General features: G+C 44.2%; 2 protein-coding genes across 9 annotated transcripts in view; one reads left to right on the forward strand and one right to left on the reverse strand.

Annotated features, from left to right (window-relative positions):
- The window catches only part of DNAJC3 (DnaJ heat shock protein family (Hsp40) member C3), a 35,476-nt gene extending 23,395 nt beyond the window's left edge, over nucleotides 1-12,081 (reverse strand). For 2 of the 3 annotated variants that reach the window (XM_086880886.1, XM_086880885.1), the window contains exons 1-2: nucleotides 6,964-12,081; nucleotides 1,047-1,157 (exon numbers count right to left, since the gene is read on the reverse strand). In XM_086880886.1, coding sequence (XP_086737012.1) covers nucleotides 1,047-1,157; nucleotides 6,964-7,366 — 514 coding nt within the window. In that variant the 5' untranslated portion in view covers nucleotides 7,367-12,081. Of the gene's footprint in view, nucleotides 1-1,046; nucleotides 1,158-1,569; nucleotides 1,659-6,963 lie in introns of all 3 variants that reach the window. The other variant, XM_086880887.1, reaches the window with a different exon arrangement.
- Nucleotides 12,082-12,902: 821 nt separating this feature from the next.
- The window catches only part of DZIP1 (DAZ interacting zinc finger protein 1), a 37,400-nt gene continuing 29,583 nt past the window's right edge, over nucleotides 12,903-20,719 (forward strand). For 2 of the 6 annotated variants that reach the window (XM_086880879.1, XM_086880880.1), the window contains exons 1-4: nucleotides 12,914-13,035; nucleotides 15,098-15,169; nucleotides 16,520-16,589; nucleotides 16,666-17,160. In XM_086880879.1, the coding sequence (XP_086737005.1) occupies nucleotides 16,587-16,589; nucleotides 16,666-17,160 (498 nt within the window). In that variant the 5' untranslated portion in view covers nucleotides 12,914-13,035; nucleotides 15,098-15,169; nucleotides 16,520-16,586. Of the gene's footprint in view, nucleotides 13,036-15,097; nucleotides 15,249-16,519; nucleotides 16,590-16,665; nucleotides 17,161-20,719 lie in introns of all 6 variants that reach the window. The other 4 variants (XM_086880882.1, XM_086880884.1, XM_086880881.1 and 1 more) reach the window with 3 other exon arrangements.

Here is a 20,719-nt window from a genome sequence, read left to right on the forward strand (position 1 = left end):
TGCATCTAGATGGTACAAGGAGCTTCCATAACAGAAAAAAAAATGAAGGTGCCTCCACCATTCCCTTTATATAAGAAAAGTTGATCCTGGAGAATACAAAGAAAATATTAATAACCCAGAAATGTAAATGTTTAATTTACATCTCACTTATAAACCGAGGCATAAATAAGAAAGTATCAATAGTACAACTCATCAATGTGTAACACCTTAGTAATATACTTTTCACAGAGAAAATAATGCATTTGTACACATTATAACAAGTCAAACAACTTAAAAAACTGCACCAGGCAATTAACAAACTGTAGTGTTAATGGACACTGCTCTTTACGTGTGCTGTCTCTGCTTCAACTGAAGGATTTTAATCTAATCTAATTTTAAAGCTAAATTGCTTTAAAATTCTTAAAAGCAAACATTTAACTTCTCAGTTTGTTGAAAATGCAGAACACCAAACAAGAATGAACTCACTAGCTGACTACAAGAGAGGGATAATTTTGCTCTCCACTAACAATTCAGTACCTCAAGCTTGCAGCATCAGTTTCACTGAGATATCACCCACTTCAAGATTTAATTAAGAAAGATAAGAGAAGAGAGAGTGACTATTTTAAACATTGAATTTTTTTTCAGCACCAGATAGGAGAAAGCCTGGATAAAGTCAGCCTTTCAAAGACATACTCATACTTTGAAAAACATCAAGAAGATGAAACCTGATCTTGATGGGATCAGACAGACAGGGACTACCTCATCAAATAATAGAGCCAATTATAATTCCTTTCATACAGCTAGCTTCCAGAACAACAGTGACTTACGTGTTTATGTATCGTCTAGTTAATTTTACAGTTTTCTTTTATCAAAACCGAAGTATATTCTACTGCATCTCTGTTGGCTTCTGTCCAAAACTGCTGTATAAAGATACCCCGATTTCTGTGAGTCATGGAATGCAATTTGCAAGAAAGCAGGATATTTAATGAAGCAAATAGTGGGAAAAAGGATGGGAAATACCACCCAAAGATATTTCAGTACAAGAGTCACCTCCCTGAGATACGCACCTATAGCTGCATGAAAGTGAGACAAAGCATCTGCCAGCTGTCCAGCAGCCAATAATTTCTTCCCCATTTCAAGTTGTTTGTCCACTTCTGCATTTATTCCACACTCAGCTCCTTAAAGAAAAACAAAAAGATCAAGGTTCTGAATGATCAGTTTGATTACAGCAAACACATACAGTGATAATACATGTAACACACCATTATTGATAGAGGCAGAAGTCACATCTTCTTGCACTTCAAGCAATCTCAGAGGTCTTTTCCAACCTAAGGGATTCTGAGATTCTGTAAAGCACCCTGCAGCTTAATAACCTCATAGCGTGTCCTCATTAGGGTGTGTCAAAGTATACAAGGCACTGCTTTGCACCCCACTGTGACAAGGCACCCAATACATATCCACTCATTCAGTAACATACTTTGACTTTCAATTTCAGAAGAATCTGGAAAGCGCTCATAACACCCACATCCAGCAAACACACAAAGGCTGTAAGTTACATTTCATGACCCTGATGGTAACTTAATACTTAACTGAGAACTCTTTGGCTACTTAGAGATTGGCTTCTCATCTACTGCACTTTTGTCTCATCTTCATAACTTCCAGGGCAAACTTCTACAGCACTGCAAGTTTTGACAAATAATTAAAATTCTCACTCTTCTTCACTTTAAACAGTAGCACAAAACCCTACTGAAGTAGTAAGTCTTTGAAGTGCCAGTTTGAGTTTAAAGCTAATAAATTGCTGCTGCTCAGCCAACAGATAAAGACTACTGTTGAGAAGAAATGAGAAGTACATGAGCAAGTACATGCTGTATGCACATCAACAGCTTTGCCCTGCTTCCTGCAATCTTCAGATCAGGGCAGAATTTCACTACAAATTACCCATCAGTTTATGACTATTAAGAAACTTTTAGCCTAGAAAAATTTTCATTTATTAAGAGGATACCCTATTGCCTACATTTAAGCAAGGTAATATATTGAAGTCCTGAATAAGCCCATCACATTAAAATCCAATGATTTATAACTTATTTCACTCAGGTTTTGCACTGAGCTGATTCAGATAGGCATTCTAAATACAAAAATGCAGCAGCACTTCAAAGTTGTTTCTTAGAATACATATAAAAATGTTGCAGTACCACTGATTGAAGGAAAGTATATCCAAACTTCTCACACTGAAAGGTGGTTAAACAACAACGTATTTGTAATGAATGAACAAACAGTAATTTCTTATCAACAAATCAAGATTTTAGACATAGGAGCTCTCAACACCTGGGATCGTTATTTTATATTTCTGTTCTACTCCATTATAAAGCTCATAATTCTTTTAATCCCACATTATAAGAAAATCCTTGAGCTGTCTATATGAAAATGAACAAAATCCCCTCTGCATCCACTAGAGAAAGTTCTATCTACTAAAAGACAGACAGTAATTCCGCAAGCTGGATTCAAGGGCTTCAACTCAATTATTTGTTCTAGAACAATGACAGAAAACATCTTTTTTTGGAAAGATACTTTATGAAGTCCCAAATTTCCAATGAGTATCTTTTGTTTAAGTAGATAGAGTTAAAATAGCCTACAGGATAAATAATTATTATTTGAGGATCTTACTAAATGATTCATTTGAAAGTCAATTCTAGGTATGTAAAAAATTTATTCCCATTTTATGTGCATGTCCAGTCTGCAGCAAAAAAATACATTCTTTCTTGCTCATTTCCCATTTTGCTTTGCTAGCTTAAAGCTTCAATCATCAAGTAGTATAGCATCCTTTAAAACACATTAAAAACACAACGAAAAAATTCAGAACTAGAAGAAAACCTCACCACAAATTTCCCTGGCTTTGGAAGTATGCTAGCAGTAAAGCAGGTATCAAACTATAAACAGACTGAAGTATTTAACATGACCTAATACCAACTAAAAACTCATGAATTTTCAATCCCTCCCATGTTTTCCCACACAAATACCTGAAATCTTTCAAAACTTGTTAGTTGGGAGTGGTATCCTAGAACTGGGCTATAAATTACTCTTTGAAGAACTTTTCATTTACCCAAATAAGGCATTCAATTCCCAGTCTCAAGCATCCTTGTTTTACATTCAGTCACATCAGGATATCTCCAAGAATATATTTTTCCACAGTAAGATGTACCTACACAATTTGGTATCTTTCTAACATTGTGTTCAGTACAGTTTTACAGTTATATACTTTAGGTGGAAGAGCCATCTTTTTCCTTGAAAATAATGAAGACAATAAAACAAATAAGAAAGATGCCCACTGATAGCAAAGTAATAAAAGCAGGAGCAACATGGATAAATAAAGAAGCAAATTGTGAAGTCTTGTAGATTCCCTGTAGAATGAGACTAATTATATTTGACATACATTAAACCTCAACTCTGCAAGTTGCTGAACGTTATAATTTGATGCATGAAACTCCAGGAGCAGCCTGCATCATCAGCCTAACCATGATGACAAGTGACATTTACCGTAACTACTCAGGAACACTCTGCACTGACCAGATAGCTGGGCTGTTTATTCACAGAGATCTATGGCTTATTCATTTCTTGTCTGTAGGCAAACAATTGCTCTAAATAAAGCAGTCCACAGTAGACATCTGAAAACTGAAAATAAGCACAGGAGTCCAAGGACTCAAATTCTCTGCAACCTATTTGGGTACATACCTATGTACCCAAATTCCCAGACCTACTTTGGTCTGGGAATGATTCTAAGAACTAAAGCTCAGCTGGAGCAAAACAACCACCAAACCCCATTCCACAGAGCTCTTTCCAACAGATACATATTGGTGTGCTGGATTCCATAGGCTCAGTTGGAGAAGCTCTGCGTGCTCCACCAAGAAACTAAATTTACACAAGAGACACGCAGGCTTACAATTTATTTTTTAAAACTTCCATGTATTTTAACTTGAATATACTTTCTGAAGACTACCTAAATGTTAAATATACAAGGACCTCAAACAACCACCCACATGAGCTCCAGCTGCTAAATCAAGTCAAATACTCTGGATAAATTCAGAGGCTGTAGTCCTTACAGTGGGGCAAGTCGAAGTAGCAAAAAAGAAAACCAAACCAACACAAAAAAAACCCAAACAAACACAAACCCGCAAACTATTCCAAGGTAATTGGTACTAGCCCTGACAACTCAAAGGGTAACAATCAGAAGTTACAGGGAAGACAAGCAGGTGCAGCTAACCTGTTTTTCCAGTTAAATACATTCACTTTAAGTAATTATAACTTCATGGTAGGATTTTTGTTTTATTATTTTTATTTATTATTTTAATAATTGGTGCTAAAATGTAGGCACTTAAGTCTACAGACTTCAACTATATCCTTGCATAATCTGTCCCATCCACACTGCAAAGAACTCAAGAAAGCTCTGTAACTTGAGAACAGTTTCAAGACGTTACATTTCTCTACATACTCCTTTTCTCCCCCCGTAGAATTTCCACACACTTTCTTCTAAATTTTATTCCCAAGTGGAGTAACAAGACTATGAAAATAAACAGAATTAGTTCCTATTGTGTACCAAAACCAGTTGTTTAAACAACAAAAAAGAAGCATGCATGTCAATAATCTTAATTACATTCATCTAATCATTTTTTTTTTCCACCACAGAGGAGCTAAATGATTGCCTTATCTTGTCAGGAGAGTGGGAGATCCTGCTTTTGCAACACATTTTATCAGAATGACCCTGAATCTTAAGTTTGCTGTTATTTTTAAACAGTTTGGTCTTTGCTTTAGGTGTATTTGCTAACATGATTTTCAAAAACTGCACTGAACCAAGTAATGTGCGGACAAGCACCGACAGTTTCAGAAGCAACGCTCCTGAGGTTTACAAGAAGCCTCAGAGTATCTAGGTGATCCATGTGTAACTTTCACTCCTCAACTTTTTACTCACTTCCTTTGCAAAGGAACCTGGTAAATACAGTAAAGACTAACAGACAAAAAAAGCCCCTCCCCCAAGTAGGCTTTGTTAGTTGGGGCCAAAAAAGAAAGAAACCAAACAAGCTCCCAAACTTAGGGCAAAAACAAAAGGTGGGGGGAAGAAAAGAAACACGTAAAGCCTGTGCTCTGACAGTAACCAACTGAGCTCTGTATATTCAGAGCCCATTTATTCTTCCCCATATTACATTTCCTTTCTTCTGCTAAGAGAAGGAAGAGGGGAAATGAACAACACTCCTTTATTCCTCCTCTTTTTGTTGTGATTAGTGTGGACAAACTGCAATGAAGAATGAGTCTTCCCAAGAGAGTATCTGTTCCAAACTCATAACAAATTTGGATGAAGAGGAGGAATCAAAAACGTTTTTACCAGCCAGATATTAATAGTATTCATTGACATTAACTGTATGATACAAAGTTAATACAGAATGACTCTTCCACAGATTCGTGAATCAGATGACACAAGGCAGACTTCTATTATCAAGATTCAAATTTAAGTATGACTATAACCACCTCTGAGCTCAAACACCAGTAATATTTGTGGGGGGAAAAAAATCAAGATACTTAACATACTCCCCACAAATATTCTGTAACTACACATTCTGAAAAATTAACTCATGAACTAAGATGTTAGTGAACTCAGTAAATAAGATCCAGTATTACCACTTGGCATTCTATTACTGTACTCTACATCTTTATTAACTGAAGTTAAGAAAACATCCCCCTAATTAGGAAATAATGGTATGCCCAAATAGCCATTAAACCACATACTTGAAATAGGTTGGCAGCTCCAAATAAAGAATCCTCAGCAGGAGCACCACTGCCACAACCTCAGGGGAAAAAAAACAAACCAACAGCATACTCTGACAAAAGTTATGATTTGTCTTCTAACACTACTAGAACACATATTTTAAAAAAAGTCATTTGACAGTATGTGGTCTAATGCAGGGTGTTTTTGCCACAGTATATTCCTGTTGCCACCTGGCCAGCTGAACTAGACTCTAATTTAGTGTACCAACTGATTTTTTAATGTTAACCTGAATCTTCCGTAAGCCCATAGACTTTTTCTGACTAATGACAGCTTCAGTTCCACTTCCATCTGCCACTGACAAGTAAATCACGTCCCTCAGGTCAAACCCAGACTGTAACCACCATTCTATAACAGAGTTAGAAATTTAACAGAAGCCTGTGAATAGAAGTCTGACTACACAGGTGTTGCTGGCAGCGTACTGTGAAAGTAAACAAGCTGCTCAAAGCGCAGATAAGCTGAACTGCTAATGGTGAGTGGCGAAAAAAAAACCAAAAAAAATAAAACAATAGAAACCATAACAACAAAACAAAAACAGAACAAATTCAACGCAACCATCAAAAGCCAATCTCTAAGTGTGACACTAATACTGGCTGCGGCTGAGAAGGGCAACTGGAGAAGCCTTTGAACTTCGGAACTACACGAAATCCACATGGGAGTGAGAAATTCACGGCTAGCACAGAACGGCCAACGCTGTCACACAGCTGCACTCGAGGGCTCCATGGCAAACGAGGCCTCACAGTGGTTGGCGGCAGCCTCAGCCCGTCCGTGAGCAGGCCGGGGAGCGCGAAGCGCACACACAGCGAGCCACCTCCAACCGCACCGCCAGGAACTCCGACTAACCCCAACAGGTCACCGGCAGAGGCCGTGCCCTCATTACGCACCCTTCGCCACAGCCCCAAGTGACGAGGTGGCAGCGCTGCACCTCCTTCTTCACACCCTTTCCCGAAATATCCCCCCCATCCCGGCTCAAGACGACACGGGCCGGGGGAGGCGGGGGGGTGTGGAGTGTGTGCCCCGCCGCCACGGTGGACACCGCGCAGCCCCGACAGGAGGGACGAGAGAAGGCGACCAGCCACCACGGCAGAGGGCCCAACCCCAGCGGGCCGCGGACGGCCGCGGCACAGCCCGCCCTCGCAACGCACCCCCAAAGAGACCCCGGCCCGGCTCACCCTGGTACTGCAGGTCGAGGAGCACAAGCAGGAAGGGCAGCGCGGAGCCCAAGCGCCCGGCGGAGGCAGCCGGGGACACCATCTCCTCCTCCTCCTCCGTCGCCGCCCCCCGTCCCGACTGTGGCGGCTCCGGGCCAGGCCCAACCGAGCGGCGGCTCCAGCTCCTCCGGGCAGGGTCGTGGGGCACGCTGATTGGCCGCGCCGCGCATGCCCGCCCCTGCCTGCCGCCCGCTGCCGGACGTGAGGGAGCGGCGCGAGCGCGCCCGGCCCCGCCCCGGCGCGGGGCCCTCACTGAACATGGCGGCGCGGCCGGCTCCGGCCCACAACAGAGATGGCCGCGCCCCGCCCCGGGCCCCCCGCTGAAAGGCGTACGGGTGTGTGGCTGGCTGCGTCTGCATTTCATTTGTTGTCTCTTTGCCCGCTCTCGCCCTCCTCATCTTGACATCCCTAGAGTCAGAAGTAGTTACCAATTTGCCCAGAGAATTACAGAGAATGAAAATCGGATTGGGGAGTACAATCTTGCCCTATGACAGAAGCACAGAATTTCCTGAGTTGGAAGGGATCCATCAGGATCACTGAGTACAACGCCTGGCCCTGCACAGGACCATTCCCAAGAATAACACCGTGTGCCTGAGAGCATTGGCCAAACACTTGAACTCTGTCAGGCTGGTGCTGTGACCACTGCCCTGGGGAGCCTGTTCAGTGCCCAGCCACATAGAACCTTTTCCCTGATATCCAACCTAAACTTCCCCTGACAGAGCTTCAGGCCATTCCCTCAGTCCTGTCACTGTCACCAAAGAGAAGAGATCAGTGTCTGCCCGTCTCCTTCCCCTCACGAGGAAGCTGTAACTGCAATGGGGTCTCCCCTCAGTCTCCTTCAGGCTGAACAGACCAAGTGAGCCCAGCTGCTCCTCACAAGGCTTCGCCTCTAGCCCCTTCATCCTCATGAGCACGCTCCTCCTCCTTTGGACGCTAATTATTTCATGTCTTTCTTATATTGTGTGCACACAAAATTGCACATAATATTCGAGGTGAGGCAACACCACTGCAGAGTGGGACAATCACCTCCCCTGCCTAGCTGGTGATGGTCTGCAAAGCAATATAGCTGAAATATAAAAATGCTTTCAAAGGGACTTATAAAAATTAAGCTAGTTTCAGAAACAAGTTCCTTCAGAAGTCTTGAGTCTGGCATGAAAGGGTGGATGACAAAGACTACACCAACGTTCAAAGTGCTGTAAAGATGGCAAACTAAGGAATTTTTCCCAAGTTGCTGCTGGTAATATATAGTAACATCAGAGGGTGGCAATTAGCAAGGAATCTCTCATGAAGCTACTCATGGCTTCAGAGACTGGGAACTGAATAAGGTGACATTTGGTAGAAATAGTTATATCTGTGGAGGACCCTGATATGCTTGGTGATGCAATTGGTAGATACAATTTAATTAATAACCTCAATTCCAAAACCACTCTAACAAAAGTTTCCTGGTCCAGGAAGAATATAGAAGCAATATAGCAGACTGAACTGAGCAGACAATCACTGTTACAATACAGAAGCAATATAGCAGACTGTTGTGTTGCGTGCACAATCTAGTAGGAAAATAAAGGAGGTGAGAGAGGATGGTAACACAGAAGTAGTATTCTCAGGACTGCTTCTTGTAAGAAGTCTCTCAGTCCTTGTACCTCATTTTTTTTCTCACCTATGTACATCCCTGTCAGAAGCTTAGCTATATGAAAGAAGCTAAATGAAATAGTAGTGTACATCTGCTTAACATGGGATTCTTGTTTATGTAGCCACATATTTTTGGAATTTCACATTTGGATTGGTGTTCACAGGACAGGGCTCCTCTGTGTAGGGGAATTCCTTTTTCTAGGTTCCTTTGCAGTAAATGGAAACAGAAAGGCTCCTACAACCTACAGTTCAGCACAAAAGCTTTATTTACATGCTCTAAACTTGTGCTTGGAAAAGCTGATCATTGTCATCAGACTTGAAAGGGAGTGTGAGTGTCTGGTCTTGTCTAGGGCAAGGGAGCAAAATAATTTATTACAAAAACATGTCTCTATTAAAGCATATATTTTATTTTTAGGGCATAGAACACTTTTCAATTAAAATGCTAATCTGAAAGTCAAAAACTATGCTTCAAACATTAAGACTTTTTTTTGTGAAATAAAGGATTTTATTTTGAAAATATGTTAAAAATGTTAACATTAATGAACTCTTCCTGTTTCTTGATTAAAGCAATTTATGAAATTTAGTCTATTTGCATAACTAGTTTTGATTTCCCTGAAACTGGTTTTGGTTTACCTATCATTAGTTACATATATTTTTCTCAGCTCAACTCCAAGTTTCAAATCTCTGTGATACCAGCAAACTGTTTTGTTTCTCTTGAATGTCTCTGATTTTACAAACTTTGAAAAATACCATTGGCAAAGTGCTGTGCTGTCACGGAAAATGTTTGTTTTATCTTATGTCTGCCAAAACACTGAACAAGCAGAGCTCGCACTTCCAATCACTTTGACTAGAATTTAGAGCGTGTATGTGTGCAGCCTGACCTCTGCCTGCTCTAGAAGACACCTTCGTGCTCTTCCTCCCTAAATGAATGTTACCATCTCTCAAGACTGGCAACAGAACAGCCCTCATGCAGAGTTTTATAAGTTCATGTAAGCCATTCGTCTGTGATGCCATCTAGCATCCTCTTTTACCCACTGAACTGCAGCATATTATAGCCACCTAAGTGAAAAAGTGCAATGTAGTTGTAAGGAAAAGAATAAATATCTAACATATGCCATTAAAAATTCACCTAGAGATAGTTAAGTGTTAAAATCCAAGTACTTGCTTGTGTGACCTTTCTATTGCTGCAATTGCATCAATGGTTTCAGTGTCTTCGCAGACATATAGTTAAGTTGAATTCCCTCTGAGTTTGGAAGAAAGGAAGATAAATGAACTGGCCATCTCAGTAAAATCCAGCTAGACTTGTTACATGAAGAGAAAATTTTAGGAGAAACTGTTTTATTTGAAGATAAAAAAGATTTCATTTGTAAAGAGTCTGAAGCATCCAAAATTAAAAATAAAATTTATTAAACTACATAGAACAGTGCCTATTGAAACTGCTTAATTGTGGTTAGTGGCATTTGTTGGAATGAAGGAGGTGACACAGAAGTGTCAGGAGAGTGGTTCATTCTACATTTTTTTTAAACTGTTTTGTTTTCCTGTGATAAAAATACATAAATTATTTCCTCAGGTAAACTGAGCAATGGAAAGTTTGAACAAATGGAAGTATTATAGGTATTTGTCATGGTTTAACCCCAGCCAGCAACTAAGCACCACACAGCTGCTCGCTTGAAAATTGAAAAATGTGCCATGGTGGGAAGTGGCAGGAAGGAAAAGATTAAACAAACTAAGAATCTGGCTAGACTCATTATTATACATGCACCGTTCTGGTGAAGTCAACTTTCCACCTGGGTTAATGATTACTTGTATGCGTCACTCTGAGAGTGCTGTAGGAGAGATATTACTCAAGAGTCTATTTCTCAGCTCCCAAGACAGTTTTTCCACTGCCCTCTCAAATTGAAACATCTTGTACCTCGTGTGTAGTCCTCCTCCATGCTACAAAATACACCAGTAACTTTTCCACTTAACACATTGCATCAGGGCTCTGAGGGCACTGCCAAGCCTGGCTTCCCCTGCCCAGCCTCCCTCAGTGGCCAATACCCCTGCTACCCAGGACATTTCCCAAATAGCCAGTGCCAAGAAGTCATTGTATTTCACCCCACCATCAGAATACTCTCATTTTTGTGTTCTCCAGTTGCAGGTACCCTCTATGAACCTCACAAATACCTTGCAAATGCTCTTGGTCCTCTCCTAGTAAATCCACACCTGATTTAGGAGAGTACTTTTGTCACCAAGGTATACAAGGGTAGAACCTGGTAGTAATGTGGGTTAAAGAATACCCACCTTTGCCAAGTCAGGCTGTACCACTTAGAGCTAGTAATTAAAGATTAATCAAGCTCTGGAACAAATCAAGAGTGAAAGAGTGACAGAGTGAGAGCTGCCCCTTCAGCATAAAAATCTTGGTTATAGCCCTCAACCAAGGCCTGCTTGTGTATTTTGTATTAAACTGATACTAGAATAAGCAACCAAAATTCACATTTCTGCACAATTCATATACCACTCCCCTCATCAACTGAAGACTATTTCCAGCATTTTCTCACGCAATTAGCATTTACTTTGATATAAAAGACACTTTCAAAGCAAGAGAGATCCTTAGAGGGCATGCTGAACAGACTGTGGTGCTGTCATTAGGGCATTAAAAGGGCAGGGGTTATAAAATTTCTTGTGCAGCCAAGACACTGCACTTGTGGATCTTGCTCTCTGAGTGCTCCAACCTGTCGCATAAAGTGCTGATCAACTTGCATTGCATATTTGCCTCTAGGCCTCACCCACAGAGGCTGTGACTGTCACACTGCAGGTTTTCAAAGTCCTCTCTTAATTAAGGTTTATCACACTAAAGCCTTCATAAAGCATCTTCCTCTGGCAATGCCTGCTTTAGTAGCCCAACTGATACAGATCTGCAGAAGCAAAAGTCACTAGTACAGAGGACTGGATGTCCACTTTTGATATATGTTCAGGTTTTCCTTCAGACTAGCCTCATCCTCTGGATTGAACACCCATTAGTGACTGGAGCATGCTGAGGTACCCTTGGAGCATCAAAAACTGAAGCACCTGGATGGTTACTGCTTTTCTTAAAGCTGGTGTTCACAGCATACGTGCTCACATCTACACTGTCGCAACAAAATTCCATGGTTCAGTGAGGTAAGCTGGTGTCTCAGTAATTCTGTCTACTTCAGAAAATACAGCGGTGTGTCCCTGGCCAAAAGGAATTCCTAAATGAAGATTAGGTGTTGTAAATGTCTAATGATTACCTCCATCAGTGAATTTGCCAGCATAATTTATATTAAATACAAACTCTGAAATTTTCCTTGTGGTCACAAAGACTGCACAGCATTTATTAAGGAAAAGCACAATTCAAAACCCTGAGAGGGGGGAGGAATAAAATCAGATGTAATCTGTAGCTGTATGAATAGAAAGATTCTATCTGCATGATATAATACATATTTTCATTGAAAATAACAACTTCTCCGGACATTACTTGGTTTAAGTTAACTGCAGGAAAGCATAGTCCCGACTTTATCCTTGTATTGGAACACGGTGTTTTCCTGGACACGTCAGGAAACTCTCATGAAAGATCCACACCTTCTCCCATTGGAGATTACCACTACGCTCTCGGTCCCTCGGGCTTCCTTCCAGCTCGGCAGGCAGGCGGGCTTCTGCAGCCCCACAAATCCCTTTGCAGCTCGTTGAGCAGGCAAGATGCTGCAGATCCCGAGACTCCGCTCCAGCTGGGCGGGCAGATGGGATCCTGCAGCTCCTCAAGATCCCCTATCCAGCTGGGCGGGCAGATGGGATCCTGCAGCTCCTCAAGATCCCCTATCCAGCTGGGCGGGCAGATGGGATCCTGCAGCTCCTCAAGATCCCCTACCCATCTCGGTGGGCAGGCGGGTTCCTGCCCCCGCCCCACCGCTGCCCTGCCGCGCCGCCCGCCCTGCGCCGGCGGCGACTCCCCATCCCGCTAAGAAGTTCGCTGCTCCACAGGTTTAAACGTGTCTTGTTCGGTGACTGCGTGGTAAAACGTGCCTAGAATTTGCAAAGGCTGCCTTTTCAAAGCTTGTTGCATTTTACAAAAAGGGACAGAAAAGGCTGCTTCTCGGTCGGAGAGGCTCGGGACCGTACCAAGACAAAGGACATCCCGCCTGGGCATCAACATCTGCCGGGCAGGTTTTCAAGGAGCGAGAGTCGGCGAGCAGCGGGGGAGCCCTCGCTTGCCTCGGCCGCCGACCCCTCCTGAGCCGCCACCCGCGGCCTCGGGGCAGCGGGGCCGGCGCGGGACGGGCCCGGCGGAGGCCGGGGGGCGCAGCCGCGGCACCGCCGGTAACGGCCGGGGCGGGAGCGGCCGCAGCCCCGCCGCCCCTCCGCGCCCTGCAGCGCCCACCGAGACCCGCGGAGCTGCAGCCTGAGGTAAGCACAGGGATCTCCCTTCCCTCCCCACCACCCCGGGTGCAGGAGGGTGGCGGGAGGCAGAGCCCGGCGGGGCCTCTCCGCTGGGGGAGGCGGGGGGGAGCGGCGAGGCGGCCGCGCTCCGAAGCGGAGCCGGAGGTTTTGGCAGGCAGATGGAGCCCGGCTCAGGGCCTCCCGCAGGCCCGGCCGTGCTTGGGCCGCCTCCCCAGTCGCCGGGTCCGGGCCTGGCCCGCGGACACCGCCGCGGGGAAGCGCCGCTTTTCCCCCGTGCCGCCCGTCCCGGAGGGGAGGGGTGGCTGGGGGAGCGGGCGGTGCCAGCCCTGATCGAGAGGGCCTGGCGGGTGGGTGATGACCCTAAATAACTCACGGGCACAGCTCCCAGAATAGAGTAAATCCGGCAAAGAAAGAAAGGGGAAAAAGTTCGAAAAGGGCCGCCTCCGTCCGTCCGTACTTTTTCTATCTCCATTGAGATGCCTGGGCGGCTTGTGCCTCTTCTCAGCTTCGTGGTGCCTCTCCCATCCCTGGCAGCATTCAAGGCCAGGTTGGATGGGGCTCTGAGTGACCTGGTCTGCTTGAAGGTGGTGTCCCTGCCCACGGCAGCTGGTTGGAAGTAGATGGTCTTTAAGGTGCCTTCCAACAAAGACCATTATATATGATGGGTAGATTATGTACCTCTGCAAGGTCACGTTCAGTTAAGGCAGGTTTAGTTGGAGCAGTATGCAAATCTGTATGGATAATCCTGACTGAATACATTGGTTGAAGAGAATAAGCTACCCTCAGGCGTGGTTTACTTTGCTGGCTTTAAATAATGTTTGTTTATTTTTTTCTTACTAACCCATGCATCTCTCAGTGAAAGGCCCTTATTTAATGTGTGCTTTTTCAGGTTCCTTCTGCTTGACACACAAAGTGGTAGCTTTCAAAATTCACATGTTTTATATGTAAAGAAATTTCTCCTATGTCAAATAGATGGAGCATATACTAGGTTTAGATTTTTGGGAGTTAGATTTCATTATGTGTAACTTACCAGTTGTTAAGTTCCCTTGATTAGAAAAAATATTCAAACACCTGCTTTTCAAGGCATTTTAAAGAATATGAGGCATGGACAGTAGCCAGTATTTGAGCATTTTAAAAGATCAAGCTGCTTACAAATATAAGTGTATTTATACACTAAATGGAAGTGAGTCTCTGTCATTAGAAATAGCTCTGAAGAAGATTAGCAGGGGTTTTTTTCTTATTTTGGTACTCAAAGCAATGCAAAGTTCAGTGGTAAACCAGGAAGATCTGTGTTTGATATACACAAGAAAATGTTAAATGGATTTCTTTGAAGATTTGCTGGAGACCCTGTTTGCAGACAAAGAGGTGGCAAAAACGTTATCCTTACAGTAGACTGCAATGTTGCAAACATTACACATTATCTTTCTAAATTAAAAACAAGAGGCATGGAAAGTGATGGAAGAATCTAAATGGAACTGAACCTTGGGTATAAGTGGGACCAGTAGGCTTAAGGTTCAAGGTCCAAAAACCACCAACCAACATAGAAATCTATATAAAACTAAGAGCTTGTAATTTGTGAGGGTGCTTGTGTTGGTGCATGTAGCAGCATTGCTATTTTTGTGGAAGTAGTTCTGTATTGAGATCGCTGGTAGACATGTTACAGTTTATATTGGAGAGAAGGATGTTAAAAGTGCAGATGAGAGGTGAGCTTCATTACAAATTCCTAGGAGGCAAATGGAGGGAAATACTCAGGGGGAGTATGAACGATGTGGAGGAGCTGAAAGGGGACAGAGGAGGCCTAACAATACGGTTAGGATCTTCATGACCTATGAGAAGAAGTTGAGGGAGCTGGGCTTGTTTAGAGTGGTGAAGGCAAAGGGACGCTCTAGTAGTGGCCTACTGTTACTTGAATAATTGCAGCAAAAATAGTCAAACCATTCTTTAATCTTGGTAATAAGAGATACTCAGTGAGATATGAAGAATAATGTTTTCATTGGGAGGAGAGCACAGACATGCAACAGGCTGTACAAGGAGGTCATGAATTGTCTGTTCATCTTAAATGCCACAGGTGATGTGAACTAGTGTGCGGCAGAAATTTGGACTGGACAATGATCATCAGAGGTCCCTTGAGAACATCTCTGTGAGTCTATAATGCATGATGTAGAGAAACCTATGGGATAGAGTGTATGATCACATATTGTGCGACTGTTCTTGGAGAGGTATGTATGAATGACCAAGAGTATGAGAAACTGAAAAATGCGTGGAAGGGACTGAAAAGTTAGGGAGGTATAAACGTGGAACATCGCAGTAAGGCAGACATAGCTAGGGACTGAAATATTAAGAAATGGTAACAGGAAAAGCCAGTTTTCGGAAAAGAGTGGTAAGGATGAGTGAGGGAATAGGCTAATTTTGTATGATGGAGAGGATGCTGCTGCTTAGAAACAGTGTTTGTAGCAACTGAGCAGGAGCAAGAGAAACACCGAACTGGGGAGCACTGGGAATTGAGGTGGGACAGGGATATAGGCAGAAGTTGTTGGTTGCATTGAAGAAAAGTATTTGGCCATGGATGGTAAAGTAGGTGATGTACACAAGCCATGAGGTGCTTCTTGGGGCTGAAGTGTTTGGGATCAGTAGAATGAGACAGGAACGACAGATGTGGTGAGGTTGTAGGGTTGTATGGTTGCAGGAGTGGGTCTGGTGTGTGCTGATACCAGGCAGAGGTGTGGTGATTTGATGAGTAAAGAGAGCGTGTGGAAGCAGCATGCAAAGTGTGTGACTATATTAAGGTGAGGAAGGTGTTTGAAAGCACCAGACAGGAGGTTGTTGTGTGGGCACTGGGAGGGGTATGGAGTTGCACTGGAGAGATTGCATAGAGCTACCAGCTGAGGCACATGAGGGCGCAGCAGCGTGAAGATATACAGAGAAACGACATGCCTATGAATGCTGATGGTGGGGAGGTGACAGGTGTTGTCACATCTGGGGGAAAGTTGAGTAGGCGAGGCTGGAGAAGGGCACAGGACGACACGGGTTAAAGGAGTGTAAGTCATGGCGGAGTGAGAAAGGTTTGAGTCAGGAGCAGCACGGTCGAGGCACAGGATGGGAAGGCACGTTGATGCAATGAACGTGCCAGTGGGGTGGCATGTACAGACTTCAAAGAAGTGAAGGGAATGTGGAGAGAGAAAGCGTACGCTGTGTAGCTGTGTTAGGGGTGCATAAACGTGAGAGCGGAGCCGAGGATACGTTTGTTGATGCGAGTAGCGTGTGAAGATGGTAAAGGATGCGCTGCGTGCGGGGCAGCGGGAGCACCGGGACCCGCGGGAGAGAGCGCCTCAGGGCGGCGCCGCCAGGAGCTACGGAGGCGTCGCAGGAGGAGGATGCCGGGAGGGAGAAGGACGGGATTTGTGCCGAGCACGGAGCCGAAGGGGCGGGGAGCGGCGGGGCGGGCGGGAGGCGGCACAGCCCGGCGTCACTGCCGCCTCCCCTCGCACAGGCCGGGGCTGCTATAGCGACGCGGAGGACGCCGGCGCCGAGCGGAGCCGCAGGGACGGAGACCAGACATGGTGAGCGCCGGGACGGGCGGGCGGGCGGCGGGGCGGGGAGTGCCGGCCCGGGCTGAGCCGTGTCTCTCTCCCGCAGCCCTTCTCCCAGCGCTCCTACCACCCGCCGACGGCCGAGACCGGCGCGGGGCCGGCGGCGTATCCCGCGTTCCAGTTCCGCGGGCGGCACGAGAACCCGGACTGGCGGCGGCTGAGCACCGTGGACGTGGAACGGGTGTCGCGGGATGGGGACGTGGCGGTCCTGCAGACGCACTTGGAGCATGTCACCTTCTGCAGCGCCGATCAGGAGCGCTGCCCGCACTGCCAGGGCCCCGCAGACCCGCTGCTGCTGAAGCTGCTGCGCATGGCACAGCTCTCCACCGAGTACCTGCTGCACTCCCAGGAGTACCTCAGCGCCCAGCTCGGCAGCCTGGAGGAGGCTCTGAGAGAGACACAGGCCCAGCGTGACCAGTTGGGGAAGGAGGTGGCCCAGCGCTTGCAGGAGATCCAGGGGCTCAAGGAAGAATGCAGGCGGAGGAAGAAGATGATCAGCACCCAGCAGATGATGCTGGAGGCACGAGCAAACTACCACCAGGTGAGAGGAGAGGGCAGGGTGGCCCGGTCACACACACCTTGTCAGCTCTGAGCCTGCTGGGATGGGCAGTAGGGCAGCCCCACTCTGCTGGGATGCAGTTGCTTGCTGGGTGAAAGGCTGGAACTGCAAGGACCAGTGACCTTGCAAAAGGAAGTGCATTGCTGGCACTTGTTTTCCATCTGTGTTTCAGAGACTCTTGGGAGAATGCTACATCATCTTTAACAAATCCTCTTTTTACTACTAGGTGCTCTTTACTCTTAAATACGATTTAGATGCATCTGAAATGTCAGATACATATACAAAAAAAGTGATAAACATGTTACTACTTTGTTGTGTTGCTGTCTTTCCTTGCCTGTCAACTGCATGGTCAGAAAACAAATGGAGAAAATGCATCAGAACTGATGCTGAGCAGTAATGTGCGATCTGTGAGAAGTCACTGTCCCGCACTGATGTTCTCCAGTTTCACAAAGTTTCTGCTTGTGTGTATGACTCAGAGGTGACTCAGGCAAGATGGTAAAGGGGTTCAGTGAGTTAGCTCAGCTCTGATTCCACAACAATCTGTTCCCAAAGTGTCTTTCTTAAGAACCTTAGTACATAGCTGTTCTGAGTGACAATGTCATGGCACTCTGTTTTTATTGGGAGGGATTTTTTTGTCTCACTACAATGGTGTGGTAGTTTGATGTAAGTATTTTTTCAGCATCAGCATTTTCAGGTTTCATGAATGCAAATTTCAGCCTCAGGTGTAATCTGAAGTCTAAAGTGTACACTGCACAAAGACTTGACATGATTTCAGGCTAGTATGTTTAAAGTTACAGACAAAGGTCAATGTTTAAGACATCAGCTAAGTTGTCTCAAGTGTTTCTGTAAGGAAAAAGCTACCTTATGCCCCAAGAGTAGAACTACACATGAGGCAAGGTTCATACATTCAGATATTAGTCTCAAGGACAAGCTGCTGATATGGTATTAATTTTTTTTAAAAAAACCTTTATGCAACTCACAAAGCAGTTTGTCCTGTGTTGCAAAAGAAAACTGCATGTATCATTTTATGTGTAAACTTAAATAATTGTCATACTGTGATTGCCAAATATTATCAAGTTTTCCAGAAATATTTGTAGTGTGCAACAGTCTCTGTGGATGCTGAAAAACATAGTAGTGAACTTGTCTCATTGCTAATCTGTTCAATGGCATTTGCAGTAAAACAGAGATAGAAATCTATTTCGCATTTGTAGTTTGATTTCATATAAAGTAAACTTTTGATCTCCCCTCTTTCTTTCTTTTCTGTTAGTAATTTATTTTCTCTAGTAGTTATTTAAGTTCACAGGAGAAAAATGAGTTCAGGGAATGATGTTGAACAATACCTGAAGTTCCTACAGTGTTTTCAGGATTCTGAGTTTGAATGCCAGAGACAGATTGAACTCTTCCTAGTGTTTGTAAATGCAGGGTAGCAGTGTGAGCAGTAAACAGTAACTGTATGATATTTATCTGTGCCATGATCTGCATTGCCAGATAATAGGGGTAATAACTGGTGTTCCTGAGAGGGTAGTTCAGATTCCTTGCCCTCAAAGTCTTGGATGTTTTACAAATAAGTCTGTTATTTGTTTACAAATAATACAAATGTTTTTTAGCAGAGGTGCCCTTTACAGCTAATTTTGGAATTCAGATGTAATGCCTTTAGTCCAACACTAATTTAAGTTTATCCATGAAATGCTACTATAAAATGGTACTGATACCTACAAGTCATTAATTTTAGGCTTGTTCATCAGTACCCTCATGTGAGTAATAAAAATTTAATTTTAAATAATGCTTTCCACTTTTTTGATACTTTGTTCAGAAGTCTTACATTCACATGTGCAATGTAGGCATAAAATGCATGTTGTGGTTAACACTGTGAAAAGTAGTTGCAAGAAAAGTGTTGCATATTTCAAAACCTAAATATTCTGTGTTAATCCTGTCTACTGCAGTAAGAGCTTTCTTTCACTACCAGCAAGTCAAAATGACATGACGTTTGTGCTTGAATGAATAACATTATTTCACAGCCAATTTAATTCTATAAATCATGTGCAATCTGTTACACTGTAAGCTCCCTCTTGGCAGCAATAAGCATTGCTGCCATACTATATCACTTTATTTTGGTTTTATATTAGGTCTTGAATTTGCTCAACAAAATTTGTCATAATTATTCATGGCTTTAGTGTTTGCTGAAAAGTGTGTTTTATAGGATACCAGACTACCAGTGGCAGCACTTTAAATATAAAATGAAATCTGTGAATTTCTCATAATCACAGAATCATCTAGCTTAGAAAAGACCTCTGAGATCATCAAGTCCAACCTTTGACTGATCAACATCTTGTCAACTAGACCATGGCACGAAATGCAGCATTCATTTATTTCTTGAACACCTCCAGGGATGATGACTCCACCACCTCCCTTGGCAGTCTGTCCCAATGTTTAACCACCCTTTTAATGAAGAAATTCCTTCCGATGTCCAACCTGAATCTTCCTTGTCACGGCTTGAGGTTAAGTCCTCTTGTCCTGTCATTTGTTTCCTGGGAGAAGAGGCTGACCCCTGTGTAATTGCAGCCTCCTTTCAGGCAGTTGTAAAGAGGGAGAAGGTCTCCCCTGTGCCTACTTTTCTGCAGGCTTTTCTCCAGCCCCCTCATCTGCTCCTCGTAGGTCTTACCTGTCAGACCTTTCACCAATTCCATTGCTCTTCTCTGGACACGCTCCCGCACCTCAATGTCCTTCTTGTAGTGAGTGGCCCAGAACTGGATACAGGATTTGAGGTATGAGTATGGAGGGACAATCAATGCTCTGGTCCTGCTGGCCACAGTACTGCTGATACAAGCCAGGATGACACTGGTCTTCTTGGTCACCTGGGCACACACTGGTTCATGTTCAGCAGCTGTTGACCAACACCCCTTGGTCTTTTGCCACTGAGCAGCTTTATAAACACTGCCCCAAGCCTCTAATGCTGAAGGGGGTTTTGTGGCTGAAGTGAAGGACCTGGTGCTTGGTCTTGCTGTACCTCATAAAGTTGGCCTCTGTCCGTCAATCCATCCTGTCCAGATCCTTCTGCAGAGCCTTCCTACCCTCCATCAGATCAGCATTCCTGTTCAATTGGTTGTGTCTGCAAATTTACTGAGGGTACACTCAATCCCCTCATCCAAATCATCAATAAACACAATAAACTGGGCTGTCCCATCACTGATCCCTGTGGACATGACTAGTGACCAAATGCCAACTGGATGTGACACCACCACAATCTCTGGGCCTGTCATGCAGACAGTTCTTAACCCAGAGAAGAGTGTACCTCCCCAAGCCATAAGCTGCCAGATTTTCCAGGAGAGTGCTGTGGTAGATGGTGTTGAAGACTTTGCTGAAGTCCAGGTAGGCAATATCCACAGCCTTTCCTTCACCCACTAGGTAGGTCACCTGATAATAAAAGGATCAGGTTAGTTGGGCAGGAGCTGCCTTTCCTAAACCCATGTTGTCTGGGTCTGATCACTTGGTTGTCCTGTATGTGATCACACTGGAGATGATCTGTTCCAGAACATTGCCA

The sequence above is a fragment of the Cyanistes caeruleus genome, chromosome 3, assembly GCF_971803275.1.
Source record: "Cyanistes caeruleus chromosome 3, bCyaCae1.hap1.1, whole genome shotgun sequence".
NCBI lineage: Eukaryota > Metazoa > Chordata > Aves > Passeriformes > Paridae > Cyanistes > Cyanistes caeruleus.